This window comes from Aythya marila (genome assembly GCF_965140915.1).
Source record: "Aythya marila genome assembly, chromosome: 22".
Classification (NCBI taxonomy): domain Eukaryota; kingdom Metazoa; phylum Chordata; class Aves; order Anseriformes; family Anatidae; genus Aythya; species Aythya marila.
In genome coordinates, this window is record NC_139063.1 from 3,188,846 (window position 1) to 3,205,061 (window position 16,216).

The 16,216-nt window shown below is 49.7% G+C and overlaps 1 protein-coding gene across 3 annotated transcripts in view; it reads right to left on the bottom strand.

The window, feature by feature from the left end:
- The window catches only part of FHL3 (four and a half LIM domains 3), a 28,143-nt gene that overhangs the window by 5,685 nt on the left and 6,242 nt on the right, over positions 1 to 16,216 (bottom strand). The window contains exon 1 of one of the 3 annotated variants that reach the window (XM_082777316.1): positions 9,328 to 9,436. The exons of the other annotated variants lie outside the window; for them this stretch is intronic. Coding sequence (XP_082633442.1) covers positions 9,328 to 9,334 — 7 coding nt within the window. The 5' untranslated portion in view covers positions 9,335 to 9,436. Of the gene's footprint in view, positions 1 to 9,327; positions 9,437 to 16,216 lie in introns of those variants that run through there. 3 annotated transcript variants of the gene reach the window in all.

The window sequence follows — 16,216 nt, forward strand, 5'->3', positions numbered from 1 at the left end:
CTGCTGCCCCAAAAGTGTCCTGGCCCCCAGCCCCACGCGTACCCTCAGCACCCAGTGCCACCCAGTGCCACCCAGCAAGCCCCAGGCAAGCAGCGGGTGCACCAACACCGGCCCTGCAGCACGACCCCGCTCCCCCCTGGCAGCTGAGCGAGTGCTGTGACCAAAAGAGGGCTTAAAAACAAAAGTGACAGGACAGAAACATTTCAATCCCAAATGCTGTTTGTCATCCTGGCTGCTCTCAGTGCCAGCCCCTGCTCTGCCACCGCCAGCTGGCACCCACCACGAGCACTGGGTGCCACCGGGTGCTGCCTTTGCTGCAGGGTACCGAGCAGACATAGAGGATTGAGAGAAAACCAGGCGAACCCTCTGAAAATGATATTCCTGGTTAGCCCCTAAAGCATCGTCTGAAGCCACACCGTGCTGGCAGGACGCCTGCTGAAGCCCCTGAACTGGGAGAACTGGGTGCACTGGGAGCAAAGGGCTGCTCCGCAGGGTATTGCTGCCATCCAGCTCCTCCTGGGCTGTGCTCGCCCCTGCTTTGAGTGGATTTTCCCCAAAATCAGACTGTCCCTGTCAGTCCCAGCTGGCCCAGCCCCAGAGCCTGAGCAGGCTGGGGGTGCAGGGACTGTCACGAGCTAGCACTGAGCATCGCGTGGCTGGGGCTGCCGTGAGAGCACACAGGATCGGACTTCACGATGCCCTTTCCAGAGAATAAAGACCAGCCCCAGGAAGTTTGATCAGAGTTATTTGCATTAGATAAGCTGCGAGGAAGCAATCTGTTTGCTCCCTTTGTTCTGGTCGCGCATGCACTGTCAAACCCCTGCCCCACGCCAAAGCAAACTGCATCTTCACCCCCGCGGGCACGGCACCGTGGGGACCAAGTTCATGGCGAAGGGGAGAGGAAAAAAAGAGAGCAAAGGAGCTGTAAAAAGCCCATAATTCTTACGAATCGGGGACTTGGAAATTGTCTCCTTTCATGAAGAAAAGAGGTGGAGTTTTTAAAACTGTCGTTTAAAAACAAAAACTTTAATTGATGCTCAGATTTAGCAGGCACTTCTAAATATAGGCAGTCACTATGCGTGCTAATTAGCGTGTGCTCATACTCTGCAGCCTGCACCACCCTGTAAACACCGGGAGCTAGGCTGACTACGTGATGCCTTCCACTGCTAGCCAAGGAGTTGCCCGAAACGAGGGGATTCCAGCTGCAAAGGGAGCTTTTGTTTGCCCGTCGCAGGACAAGCGCTGTGCCTGCAGGACCAGGTCTGTCACAAGCAGGGATGGTGGAGCTGGACACGGGGTGTTCTCGCAGCTGTCTCACTGTCCAAGGGCAAAAATACCACCAAATATCTGCTTGCCAGCTGCCTGCCCGTTCCTCCTGACCGATATAGCTGTGCTCACGGAGGGAAGGAAGTTCGGTTCCTCTCCTGTGCCCAGGAACAAACAGCTTTGGCAACAAGAGCTCCTCTCGCAAACAACATTCAGAGTGCTCCGGGATGCAAACCTGATCAGTCTGGAACAGGGCTCAGAATAACTTCACGTCTGAGAAAGGTCAGCGATCCGCCAAGGACACGCAGCAGAGGCCACTTTCTAATTAGAGAGCAGCGTGCCCGTAACGCCGCGGCGGGACAGCAGAGGCTTAGCGACAGCCCCGGGATATCGTGACATTAAAATCTACGAACCAGGGTCCTGTTATGCAAAGAATAGGGCCAGGGCCAGGCTTTCTGCAAAGCCTTCAGAGTTTGATCAGCCTTCGGAGGCAGTTCCCACTACCAGGAGCTCCTTCAGCCCGAAGGCTCCTGCGGTCGGCAAAGCGAGCGCCCCGCGGTCGCTGTCAGGTCACGTCCACGAAGCCACCCGAGCGCACGAGGCTATTCCAAAGGAAACACTTAATCTTTCCAGGGCACAGGAATAGACCTGTCTTTGGCTCTGCGTGCCAGGCTCCTGCCTATCCTCGCCTCCCCCTTGTGCAGTCTCACTTCACACCTAAACAGACACGCGGCCGGCGAGGCGCGGCGCTGCGGGCCAGGCTCCCCATGTAAGGACGAAACTGTCCAGGGAGGAGGCTTTGAAAGACGGTCCTGGGCGTGCTTCAAGGTCAGAAGAGGGGAAGAACGCTTTTTGTTCCTGCTGGCTTTCCAGAACCATTCCGGGTCCTGGAATCCGTGTGAAATTGTTTCTGCCTCTCGCCGGCCCTAAAAGGGAAACCAGCTGCTCGCTCAGGGGAGCGGCGCTGGCCCCTGCGTTCTGCTGCGAACCAAAAACCTTCCCCTGCCCTGACACCGCTTCTGCCGCTTTATGGGGCCGCGTGGGGCCAGCTCCCCTGCCCCTCCTCGCACCACAACCTCCCCATTTGCCCCCTCGCCCTGCTCCCAACCCCACGAGCTGCAAGCCTGGCATGGCAGGCACAACATCCCCGCCTGCAGCTTTCAGGTGAGAGGTTGGGGGAAGCTTGCCAGGACGCTGCCGAGCATTTTGCCAGGGTAAGGCAGCCGGATCCAGCCTGCCCGTTGGCAGTGCTGTTGCACCAAGCCTTCCCCGCCTGCTCCGAGCACCCCTGAGTCATTTCCTGCCTGCGGCTGCACCTCCGAGCTCCCTTCCAGCCCCACAGACAGCCCAAGGGCACGGCGGCGAGGAGCAGCGTGCCTGCAGGGAGGCAGGAGACAAAAGGCTCAGCCAGGCGTATGGCACACGGCTGTGCCCTGGTGCGTGTCTGTGCCAGACAGAGCTGCAGTGTCATCGCTTCCCCTGGCACGGGGGGGACCCATTGCCTGCCCTGGGCTCTCGTGGGCTGCTCTGGGCTCTGCTGCAGGTCGATGGAGACGGCTGCACCCTGTGCTGCACGTGGAAAAGTGTTGGCAGAATCCTTCGCTCGGCACGGCACGCAGCTTCTGAGGCTTGGAGAGGAAGCAGCAGCAGAAACTGTGAAGGCAGCTGAGAAGGCACGAGGCTGGCTTCAATTGTTGCATTTTACTACAGCCTTAGGAGGGCAAACTGAGGTTTCTGAGCATTCAGAAAATATCTGAGATGCCCTCCACTCAAAGTGCCAAACCACAGCCCACAGGCTTGCTCCAACACATCGAGATACAGATTAAGATAAGAGCTAGAAGCAAAACCATCCCCAACCCAGTTTGATCTTACCAGAAACTCTCAGGCACCGGCAGCCCCCACTGCCCAGAGGATCCCACTGCACAGCCGCGGCTGGGACATCGCGCCCAGCCCCAGCTCAGCAGTGGCAATGACCCCGTGGTGCATGAGACGGCCACCACCACTGTGCCACGCTGCCTACAGGCAAGCAGGAGGGTGCCAGGAGGGTGCACGGGGCCCGATCCTGCCTAAACACAGCCCCCCAAAAAGACAGGAGGCTGAAGAGTGAGGTAAGGCATACAATGTGAGGAGGAGACCTCAGAGAGTGAAAGCCCGATGCTGGTAGGCACAACAAGAGGTGCCCCTGCCTCCAACACCAGAAAGGAAGCACCTGTGTCATTTTATACATTACTGACGTGGCACGCTGTGCATGCCAATTTTTATGGTCCTTATCAGCATCGTTCCACGGAAGCGGAGGAGAAGGGACACAGGAGGTCACCTCGCAACCAGCTACAGCAGAGGCATCTCCGCAGCTTGCAGGAGCTTGGCACCGTCTCCAGGAGGCCAGGCTCCCTCCTGTGCTTTCACACTTTCTTGCAACAGCAGCCAGAAGCAAATTCTGGGAGCAAAATGACCTGTCTAAGTATTTGCTGGTATCTGCCCGACCAGATACACTCAAAAGACCTGGAAAGCAGCAACGATTTCTTAAAGTTTACGTTAAATTTCTGAATTGCCCAGTCAACAAACTTTAGAGAGACTGCACACCGAGTCAGAAAACTGCACACGGGGATAGTTTTGGCCCTGAGGTGCTTCCAGACTTTCCAGTAGACCTGGCCAGGTCTGCCAAAACCTCGGTACCCCCAGAAGCGAGCTGCCATGCCCATGGATGGGACGTGGCGGGACTGTCAGGAAGAGCAGGGTCCTAAGGAACTCCAAAACTCTTGTTTCAAAACACTAACGAGTTCGTAGACCTTTATCCCCTGGTAGTAAATTCCTCGTTCTTTCTCCAAAGATAAGGGCACAGAAAACAAAACTTTTCCTGTGTGAAAGGAAACCTGCTGCTAGCAAGTCAGGCTCTCACAAAGCAGCATCCCCATACAAGGTAATGGGACAAAGCTCCGAGCTAGTGTTTGTACACACTGGGACATTTGTCCTTTAAAGAAAGAACCTCTTTAACGAGGCCACATTTGCAAGGGATTCCAACTTTCCATACCACAGTGGAAAAGCAGGCGGGATTGCCCATCTGAGATTCAAACTGTAATTTCTCAGGGCCGGGACCTTGTTTTGCACTTGTTTTTGAGCTACTTCTGTCCCTCTCCTCCCCAGCTCGTTCCTATCAGGGCAGATCCACTCAGCCCAGCCACGAGGGGAAGCAACCACAGGGCTGAGCACGGAGACCTGGGCTTTGGGGTCAGGGAAAGAGAAGATCCATCCCAGTGAGAAACACCAGGCTTCCCGGGGGTGCCCACCCTCACTGTCCCTACCCACCTTCCAAAACCCAAGCAGGGACAGCAGAGCAGGCTGACGAGGAGACAGGCAACACCCCGTTCAGCCTTTCCTCCAGGCTTATTTTCTTTGGGGAAAGTTAATTCTACCAGGGTTGAAGAAAGAGGCTTGAGAGTCCCTTCTACACAACCAGAAAATGAAAAACTCTGCCCAGGAAGAAAGGAGAGGACAATTTCAGAGCTAGAAGTGTATTACTAAACACCTGTAAGGATTAATTAATGGTCATGAATAGTTAATTAATCCTTACAGGTGTTTAGTAGTACAGTCCTAATTGTATTAGAACAAACTAATGGCCCTGAAAATGGTCCTGAACAAAATCCTGCCTCTTCAGATGGTATTGGGCTGAGGGCACAGCTACCAGAGCAGAGCTGTTGGGCTGCGTTCACAACAATCACGCCGTGTCACTCTGCTGACATGAAGACTGCGTTTTGTTTAAGAGATTGGCTGTTAATTTGATTTAAAGTCATATACAAAGTAAGCAAATTCTGCACAGGCAGCAGGAAGTCAGGAGTGGAAAGCACTTGGGCAGCTCAGACCCGTCGCGCTTCAGGCTGGCCACTTCACTCCAGGAAAGGAGCCCAAGAGCAGAGGAGCTCGATAGGAACAGAAACTTCTCCCCAGCCAAATCGAGTCTCGTTTACCAGATGGTGGCTTCAGAAGGTGCCAGAAGAGATTCTGGCAGGTCTCCCAAGAGGTGTGGGAGATGAGAGCCTGGCCCGAGCTCCCCGCCGCAGGTACCTTCCCCTGCCCTGCACAACACCGACCGAGCAGGAGGAGCTGCTGGCAGCAGCAGCTTGCAACAAACCAAACACTGCTGCTGAAGCTGGTGACCGGCTGCAGGGCAGCAGCTGCAGACATGGCCAGGGTGACCATAATTGGAAGAAAGGTGCCGGAGCCAAGTTTTAGGGAGCGTGACCGAGCGCGGGAGCTTTGGTGCGGTCAGAGCAGCGGGGACTCGTGCCCTGGGGAAGTGGCAGCGGCTCGCAGCAGGTCTTCAAACGGAGCAAGGAGCAAGCGTGCAACTGGTTTCAGCACTCCTGCTCCCTTCTCCCCTCATTGCATTTAAGGGAAGGATATGTTACGGTAACTGGTATCAAAAACGTGCATATTGAGCTTTGGGATTTCCTCGTTTGTGGCACAGCCGGTGCGCATCGCACCAGCTCAGCAGCAGCACTGCCAGCGCTGGGCACAAAACTCCCAGCACGGGAGCAGTCACAACTCCTATCTGCCTGGGGAGCCTCAACAGCACCAGCAAAAACACCATCAGCAAGAGGGTGCCTGACAAATCCCATCTGCAGAGTCTGCCAGTGGCAAATCCACAAGTTTCCTTGTTTTCCCTTTTTCAACTAGAAAGCCAGGCGAGAGTAAGGAACGTGTTTATTGCGCAGGGCTGAATAAACCTTCCAGATATATTGAGGACACCATACGTTCATAGCCATCATCCTACTGGCAACAAACAGTAATGCAAGGAAGCAAACAAACCCTAAAGATAGCCATCGACCATACAAAACAAATTAATGGGCAGTGGCTGGCCTCCAGGGCCCAGGTTTCATACCAGGTCTAGGCAGGAGCTAATCTGGAAAGTGCCTGTTGCTTAGAGGTGGATTGGTTTATCTGTGAACCTTCTTTGCCCTTGTCATTAGAAAGTGATGGACAAGAAAAGGTGGTGGGAAGGGACCGTAACTGGATGAGGGTTCACCAAGAAAGTCATGAAGGGAGTATATATAAGTGCACGTGAAACTGCAAGCTGTGTGCACGGGGCCTCATGTTACCGCCCTGCTGCAGCGTGTTGTTCTTGCTCTGTGCTCTGCAGCCTCATCCCACCGCATATCGCCGTGATTACAGCCCTGCACGAGGAACAGGGCCCCCTCCACAAAGCAACCCTGTAACAAACGTGCCCACAAAGAGCAAACAGGAAAACACGCTCACGCCACAAACCCCAGAGCGCTGCGCTGCTCGGAGCCCAGGACGTCCTAAATCTTCCAAATGCGGCAACCCAGGGAGATCTGTGCAATGCCCTGGCTGTGACAGAAACAAAAAGGGAGTCCCGGAGAGCAGGCATGTTGTTAGGATTATTATCTAAGCAATGAAAGTTTAATTTTGGACTGAGCTGATTTATGCCCAGAAACCCCAGCACTTGGTCTATGGCCGTACAAATGCCTGACGGCTCAGCCAGCTGCACGAGCCGAGGGCTCCGGCAATAAGGTTTCAAAATCCCTTTTCGCCCCATGAAATAAAGGTCATAGCCAGTACACGAGAATTCAAACATGAAAGCTTGGCAGGAAATGACTAAGTGCGCGCTGCAGCCAATTTACCTTCGTCTTAGATCTGCCCAGCACACAAGGATCTTGCAATTCAAACAGACATCGCAGCCTCCACGCAGAAAAAAGAATCTGACTGCTCGAGTTGCTAGCTTTGAGGGTCAGTGCATCTCAGCACAGATATCACTACAAAATGAAAGAATCCTGCTTTCTTTCCCTGAAGTTTTTACAATTCTAGCCTTATGCTGTAGTTTTTCCTTTTGCTTCCCTCAGAGACAGCTGCCTTTTTTTTTTTTTTTTTTAAATTGAGGCTTAAGCCACTCTTATTTCTCAGCAGATAAATCATTTAAATTGGTGTTCACAAAGCCGTTTGTAGTGCCTGACTAAAAGGTACTTACAGGATTACACCTCCGTTTTGCACAGAGAGGCAATCGAGGGGCTGCTTCGAGCTTGCTTCTAAGCAAGCACGCTCAGGGGCTTGTGGACAGACTGCACGGGACACGTGCAGTCACGGTGCACACACACTGAAAAGCAAACCTGTGTGTGCTGAGCCCCATCCCCTATTAAGTGCCTCCTCCAGAAAGCCTGGCAGCTCTTTTCTTGATTAAGGGTCAGCTCAATTTCAATTTGTTGTGTGCTTTTTTTTTTCTTGTTTTAGTAAACAGAGTAACTTCGACTTACAGGAGCAGGAAAAGACACGTAAAACAGACACGTTTTATTTAATGAGTGCCTATTACTTAAAGGGCAATATGAATTTTTTCACCAAATTTGGTCAAAATATTCCCTTTTTCAGTTGAATCCTTGTCTCCCAAACCCCAGCATTTGTAGTTAACATCAGAGGAAGGTAGCCTGCACCGTGACCCCTGCAGTTTTGCCCTTTCAGGGCTCTCCACCTGCATGCAAAATCAACAGAGCGAAGCCGAAGTCAGCAAGGTGCCCGAGAGACATTGCCATGTCACTCGTGTGCCACGCAGCTGCCTTCCCGCTGTCTGATCACCAACCGTGGGCCCCTTTGCCTCTGCAGGATACTGTAATAAGAAATAAGGGCAGCCTCTGCCTGGAGCCCTTTTTACAGCTGCTGGTGTCCCTTGCAAAGCGAAGGCAATTACAGCCCTGTAACCCGCAGCATGTGAGCGCTTCTAAATCTGGGGAAGGACTGAATCCTGGCAAAGGCAAATTGTCTCAGGTTACCGTCCCGAGAACTGCTCGCTCGTGGCCCGAAACACAACTAGGATCCCCTGTTGCCTGGGAGATGCTGCGTGAGCCAGCTGCAGCCGTCCAGCAAAAAGGCAGAGCTCTCCAAGGACAGCAGCTGAGCCCTCAAGAGAGGAGTCAGGCAGGGGCCATAGGAAGAGGAAGATCTCGTTGAGCCACTGTCTTGCCAACGCAGACGTGAACCAAGTTTCTGTCTTCTGGGGCTAACGATTTCTCTGCTAGGTGATCTGCTCCTCGGGTGCCACTTGGGTTTAGCACACAGCCCTGGTCATGCAATCAAGTCTCCTTGGTAAATTCTCGCTGAAACCTTTACAAATTTCTCTTAATTATTGCACATCTTAAATTACAGAAACCATCGCTTGTAATTATCATGTATTTTACATAAAATCTCCAAGGAACGTGTCATTGCACGCACCAGAAGGAAATTTGCAGAAAGCAACAAGCTTTCCAGCTTCTGCCCTGCTGCAATAGTTGGAGGTACAGATGAAAGGGAAAACTTTCCACGTCCAGAAGACTTTGTGGGCACAAATGCTCACAAAATCAGGTGTGAGTGCCTTTGTGTCACGCAGCTAAACACTGAGTTTCCAATACCTGGATGAGCCCAACTCAGAACTAGTGCCCACCACACTGGCTTCAGCCTACACAACCCCAAGCACTGCTGCTGGCAGGTGGCAGGGCAAAGCACACGTGCTGACCACCCGAAAACTCAAGAAGAGATGAGGAGTGCTCCTTCACACACAAAAGCACCCATGAACAATAAGTAACAACAGCAGAAAGCCCCTGCTCCAGGTCTGTGGCTCGTTCACAGAACCTCGTCCTCCAATTTCAATCTGAGATGTACGAGGAGAACAAGGTGGAACAGATCTGCCACAGATAACAACAGAACAGAATGGTCAGAAGTGTAACTCTCAGAAGCCCCACTCACCAAGAATGTAATGTAAAGACCAAGAAGAGTTGTTTTAGCCCCTGAAGCAGAGGACACGAAGCAACGCCCCATTTCTTAGCTGCAGAGGTGATGCCCCACACTCATTCACCGAAGGAAGCAACAGCAAATCTCTGCCTAGATTTAAGGAGTTTCCAAAGCTCTTTGCACATTCCTACAGCTTGGAGATCCCGGGCTTCCCTGCAACAACAAAACACCAACACGCAAACACCCCTCCTCTGCTCCCCCAACCCACCAGACCCAACCCGATCTATTCACCGACTATTTGCCCCAAACTGGCGAACGCAGGGAAGCGAATCCTCAGAGCTGTTCTGTTACCTTGCATTGCTGGCCGCGATGGATCAGCCCAAATCCCAGCCCAGGAGGAGCAGCAGCAGCGCGAGGGCGGCTCTGCGGCTGACTCCCACCGCAGACAGCCAGAGCAGGTGCGGCGAGTGAGGGGCTCTCGCTAGTAAATCAGCGCTTCGCCAGCAAAACGCTCGAGTGCTTGCCCAGAAACAAAAGCAGTCACATCATAAACCAGAGGGTGACATCAGCACAGGGATTGCATTTCCTACGCGGGTTCAAATTTCATTGCTTGTGACTGGAAATTGGACTCGTACGATCTGAGTTACTCCAACTTTTCACGAGAGGCACAGGAATCCCTGATTCCAGTTTGTTGGATAAAACTCACTTCCAAACTCTCTTTATTTCTCAATGACCTGACAACAGAAAAGAACAACCAAGCAACACTCCTAACAGAAAGTCAAATGCTAACAAACACCATTATTAGCCTGATTTCCCAAGCCAGGTGCTAACGAAGCGAGCAGCCAAACTTCCACTGGAAAGGGTCGGTGTTATTCCAACAGCCCAGTCTGGGGCACAATTATTCAAAAACGTCTAAACTGCCCTTTTCCCTACTTATTCAGAGTTCTGCTCTGCCTCTTCTTCTAAAATTAAAGCTATCAAGGATTTGAAAACACACATTTCATCATTCCTTGGTTGAGTCATTGTTTCGGAGCATGAAGCACGATGCATTCTGCTTACGGTCCGACTCCTTCCCCAACCTGAAGTGCGTTTGTGATTTTCCACATACAGCTCTTCAGGCTCTCCAAAAGCAACACATCCAAGCCTTCTATACATGCCCAATGGGCCAGAATTAATCTTCCCATGAGTTACATGATGTTTGCACGGGGTTGAGAAATACTAGAAATAAAAGTTCCCTTGGCTGAGTTAGATGCAACACCGCGTACTTTCTGCTACTAAGGACTCTTTAGTAAGTACCTCTATTACCCCACACAGTCCAGATCCCTCTGATTTAGCCATCACAGCAATGTTCTTGGTAGAAAAGTGTTTACTGAGTTAAAGGTAGCCACTGACATGCCTTAAAATTTAATAGCTTCCATTTCTCTCTGAAAATTTCTACGTGCTTGGAAAAGAGGCAGGTAATAAATAATACTCACCCAGGACACGAACTGAAGATTAGCTTGCTTTCTTTAGAAAGTACTTTAGCTCCTTGACTCCCTATTGCCAACAACACAAATATATATATGATGATCCAGTGCAAGACCATAAACATAGAGTGTTCAGTTTCCACAGACCTGACATCCCGTACATCTCACAGGATTTTTGCTTCATCGATTCCCTAACAGCTGCCACCAGCAGAAACACTACTTACCCTTACAACACCTGCAGGGCAGGGAGTTATTTCATCTCCCTCCTGGGATTTGCACTTTGGAGGATTTTGGCACAGGGCAAACCTGGCAGAGCTAAAAATGGAACCAAGATCCGTGTCCCTGGACAGCACTGAAGCCAGAAAGCTTCTTTCTCCTTCTGAGATGCAGCAGCCTGGAAACTTTGACGCCCACTCATGCATGCTACAGCCCTATGTCCAAACAGATCTCACAAACTGAACCCTTTGTGAGAAGCTGGGGAGAAAGAAAAGAAGAGGCGGACAGACCCAGTACTGTGCAGTTGCAATGTACAGTTCATCTGGACCCTAGATCTTTTGCCCAAGTAACACTGTGCCTTTGCTAGTTGCTCCTGGTGTTGAAACTTCGGGCTTTCGAGGTGAAAAGCTGGAGGGCAACACTGCAGTGGAGCACCCAGAGCTACGTCCCAGTTCAAATTGTTAATTCTTAAGAACAGAAAAAGCCATTTCTGCCTTAAATGAGGGCGGTGGAATTCCAAGGAAGTCAAAAGGCTGGCAAAAGCCAGCAGTTTAAGCTAGTACTTGGGATCACGACTCTGACAACAGTGCTTGGTCACAGAGACAGTTCAGGATCTGCTGCTGCTTGATTTTTCACCATCCTCACACCCTAAGCACTGTCTAGGAATACTGCCATCAGCTGCAGACCTCAAAGAGGAATTTTTTGCCGTCAGCCATGCTGGTTATGCCTTCCAGATAGACATTTGTATTATTATACAATTTCTTTTGTTTCATTAGAAGAGCTAAAACAAAACCGACATTTATCCCCAGCAGTACTGAGTTAGTACATACACCATTTCCGTGGAAAAGGGCATGATTTGCAGCCACCATCTGAACAGCAGCAGAAATTACCTAACCTCTAATATACTCACATGAGGGAAATCCTGTGAGATTGGATCACTCGAGAAATAAGGTTGCCTTAGAGTTACAGGAACAACACATGTCCAGAGTGGGCTACAATCTGGTAAAATACGGTTTGAAAAATCAACTGCTAATTGTTTCTACAATTTGCATTTTATGTTAAAAATTCTCCCAGAGACTTCTGGAGCCAGAGCTCAGTCTGGAAAGGATTTTTACGGTCACACTGTAAACCCACAGAAGCAGGGATCTAGAACGGAAACAGGTCATTACAGCTAAAATACTGATCCTGGGTTCTGCCTGAGACAGCTGGGATGATTTCTCCAGTTAAGCAAATTACTATAACTAAAACCCACTCTGATATTTAAAGACATTTGGAGAGATGCTGAGTAGCCACTCTTCTTCCCGGATAACAAGATAAGAACCATATTAATTGAGGAGTTTCTAAGTAAGCACTTGAAATTTAGGTAAGCAAATTCAAAATATCAAGACCATATTTACATTCCAGGGTAATAATTAAATATTTAATATCTTGTGGTTCCAGTATTCTAGGTTTTTCTATGCACCAAAATATTTAGTCATGTAAAAAACATCTGTAGCAGCTGGAAGACATTCGTTTGGCCTGCTAAGATTCATTAGTTTAAAAACACATAAATAAAGTGCTCATTTTATTTCCAAAACTCTAACACTGCTTCTTTCAGTTCTCTTAGGGTGCTTGGTGAATAATGCTTAAGCAATCTTCTCTGCAGGAGGTATTAGATACCAGTTTCACAAATGCATACAAATATCTGTTAAGTAAAACAAGTCTTGAATTTAGGTTAATGCTATTCTGTATTGACTAACCCAAGTCATTCAGAGCAATATGAAAACCAGCTTGCAAATAGCTTAATCCCTACTTTTATATATTTTTTTCTCCTAGGCTCCTAAGTTCCCAGTGCCGAAATCTACTTTTAAAAATCACCGATGAAAGGAAACTTCTCTTCAGAACTGGAATTCAGATACCCGTGTTATGGAATTACAGGACACAAGCCTTCATGCATGCCTTTTCTCCCCAAAAAGCTCCCGCATAATCTTAATGCTTTAAAAAAAAAAATCAAGTAAACAAGGGCACTGCTGAGATCTTAAAAGAGAGATGAATTCGGCTTAGTACACACAGGGATCACTTTTCTGGGCAACAGTTTGCAAAGGGTTATGTATTGGCCAGCCAAGTTTCTTTTGCTGGAAGATGCTGAGGTTTTAGTGAAGTTTCTGCAGAGTATGCAACAGTATTCAGCATTTGCTCAGCTAATGAGTTAAATCATTGCAGCTCTCCGATGACTTGAAGATTATGGGTGTAGGAAAGGGTACTGCTCAGCGAGGGGAACTTTCAGCAACCACCACCAAACTGCGGTTAAAACAGACACCAATGACTCTATTCAGCTCCCAAACCTCAGACAGTTTCCATTTTCTCAATAACAAAGCATTTTTGTGGAGTGAGGTAAGAGGCCTCCATCTGCCAGGTCTAACTCCGCTAAGATTGCTTCAGAGCCCGGCCGAGCGAGGGCTGGCCGGCGTGCAGAAGGCGGGCGTCCCTCACACCAGGACAAAGGGACAGCAGGACAGACGTGGAGAGCAGCCTCCTCGGGTCCGTCCCACAAATTCTGCTGGGATTTGGTATCAAAAGGAGCCTCAAGTGAGCTCCTAGCAGCACACAGCTGGCGAGTTCAAGAGGCTGAGGAAAGAGCAAGGCTTTTCACTGAGGATGGGCTGAAAGAGGCAGGAGGGAGCCGAAGACAAACGGCTGCTGGTGTTTCAGTGCTCGGCAATCCATCACAAAGTGTCAGAAGCATAGAGAATTGGGATTTAGAAGCGAACGCAGGCCTCTGAGCACACAGTACAGGACGTGGCCTCCCCATGGGATAGCGCAGCCTGAGGGCCCGTCCACACCTGAGCGACTGCTTGTCCAAGCCAGAGCACTTAAAGCTTCAGAACAGAGGTCAGGAGGCATTTGGGGTTTGTTGTTGTCTTGTTTTGGTATTTGGCAGCCTGTGGGTGTCTTGGCATCTCAGCTGCAGGAACACCAAGCACCTTTTGTTTGAAAGTCAGCTCTCAGCTCCTCTGAAAATCGGACCATTTATGTAGACGCAGATAAAGACACTGCCTCCTGCCAGGACCCCCCCAGCTCTCCCCTCTCTTGAATTGGCCACTTGTTAGTCATCTTCATTGCCATTTTGAGACTCAGCTCCAGGTTCAGCACATCCCAACCTCCCGCCCTGCCAAAGGATGAGAGAAAGAGAACACCACAGCCTCGGGCTCCCTCATGCAATAAAGGTAAAGCCCTTGGGACAGCACAGAGGTGAGGCCAGCTGGAAAAAGCTTGGAGAAGTGGCTACACAGCACGTAACATCAGGAAAGGATCCTCACGGAGCATGTGAATCTTCTGATCCGTTTTTTGTCCCTGCATAACAAAGCCTTTAAAAAGCAATGCTGGAAATTCTGCCAGACACGACAGCAACTGGTGCGAATGGACGACCTGTGACTTGGGCAGGTCAGAACATCCAGGACCCAACTGAGCTTCAACTTTGGTAAACAGCACTGCCAAGGGCTGTTATTCACACCTCTCGGAGCCCTCATTCTGCCATTGTGACAGAATGCATACAAGTTTTAAGAATCATAGTTCAGAGGGATTAGGAAACGCAGAGAATCCATTCCAATTGCATTATTTTAGTCTGGTACATCAGGTTTTATATTTATGAGGACAATAGTAAAGATTCCCAAGCAGAAACTGCCCCAGAGCCATTTTGCACAAATTTAATTGAAATTTGCAACCTCCAGATCTGTGCTATTACTGCAATACCAAACAAGAATCACTGGGGATAGAAACAAGCAACAAACATAAAAACACATGGAGCAACTGCAACTTTTCTCTCAGCTCACCTGCAACCCAAATTGTGCAATGTGCTAACTTGAGAAATTTCACTCCCAAAGATGCCAATTTTCTAACCATTAAAGCTTATTTCTGCAGATCAGACACAGCCTCCCAGCCACGCACTGACACAAACCAAGGAGGAGCTTTTTAATGCCAGAAGATACGGTGCATGCTTCCAGCTCCGCTGCTACTTTCCTGACTGGCTCTGCAAAACTTCCTTCCCCCCTAGACGTCCAAGTTTTCTCACCATCTAAAGCAAAGAATACAACAGTTCAGTTGGAAGGGACCTTCAAGGATCATCCAGCTAACTGCAAAAAGGCAGTTCTTCAGTTGGTTTTGTGAAGAACTTTGCATTCCTGTAGCTGTTTCTCCTGTAGTTTTGAAAACATTAACGTTGATCTCCTCACTATCTAGTTTAATGCCAGGTACCCAGCTGGATACCTGGAGAGCCCAGCTGGCAAGCAGCACACCATCCTTTCCCAGCCGTGACAAAACATCTCCCAAGCCAGCTTTCTTCCTACGAAGAATGCTGATGTCACATCTCAAAAATCCACACTGCTAATGCGAGCCCCAGCGCGAGGTCAGCCAAAGAGGACTTCCATCAGAGATGAGCTCTGCTGGAGAAGGCTCCCTGGAGATCGTAAGAATAGCAACTCAAACCCAGATGGCAACAACGCACAGTGCACATCTCCAGCAGACGCAGGCACGGGGCAGAGGACTACACAAACCGACTAAAGGCCACCCCAATTTCTGCCATCTGCTAGCTAGATGCAGAAGCCTGGGCTGAAGGCCTTTGGGAAAGGTCAGGATAGGCTTAAAGGCTCTCAAGATATTGCTTTTGTTCTCACTATTAGCTTCTCAATTCCTTTGTTAAAAGATATGAATCTCTCTGTAAGGCGGTTATTTGGAGCCAAGAGTTTAGATATTATTGCAAAACACATGCTTAAAAGAGACTGGAAATGATGTTGGCAGTGTTACAGAGGGGAGTGAAGCGCAGCTTTGGGTCAAAACAAAAAAAAATAAATCTAAGCTAGTAAGCAATTCCCATGTGATAGTTTGGAAGAGCCAGCAAAAGCTTCTTCTAGAAAAAAAACAATACTGTGAGAACGAAGCTAACAAGAGCTGGCTCTTGGAAAAATAAAAAGGCCAGTAATAAGCCCGAGTATTGCCAACAGCACATATTCAAGAGAATCTTTCTGGGAAACCAGCTCAAGTCATTACGCTGGAAAGCCCTTAGGGACTAGGGACCTTGAGGCTAAATGCTGGCAAATTGCTTCATCAGTTAAGCTGGTCCCAGTGTTTTCTACTGCGTAAGAATAATTTGTTTTAGCCTACAGGTCTCTACAGAGCAACGGGTAAATTCAGGCTGCTTCCTCTGGGAAGGGAAACTAAGCACTCAGCGAAGCCCTGCCCATGCAGGCCGTTTTTAGGTTTCCCACCATCACTGACATCCCTTCAGCCCAACAGCCGACCCAACACACGCAGGCTGTTGGCTTTGCTTTAGTCCCTGTGCCCTTCGGTGCCACTTACCTGGGGGGAAAATCACCCGAGCTGCTCCTGCCAGCTCGCCACCAGTGAGCTGTCGCCACAAAAATGCGATGACTGTGCCTCCACAAAAGCATCTTCTGGAGACTCATTCACCCAAAATGGATGTTGTCAGAGCGATTATTCTGATGTAGCTTGTTTTCCAGAGGAATAAGGAGACCTTGCTTTATCTCTCCATTTCAGAGAGAGATTAGTTAATACATCAGGAA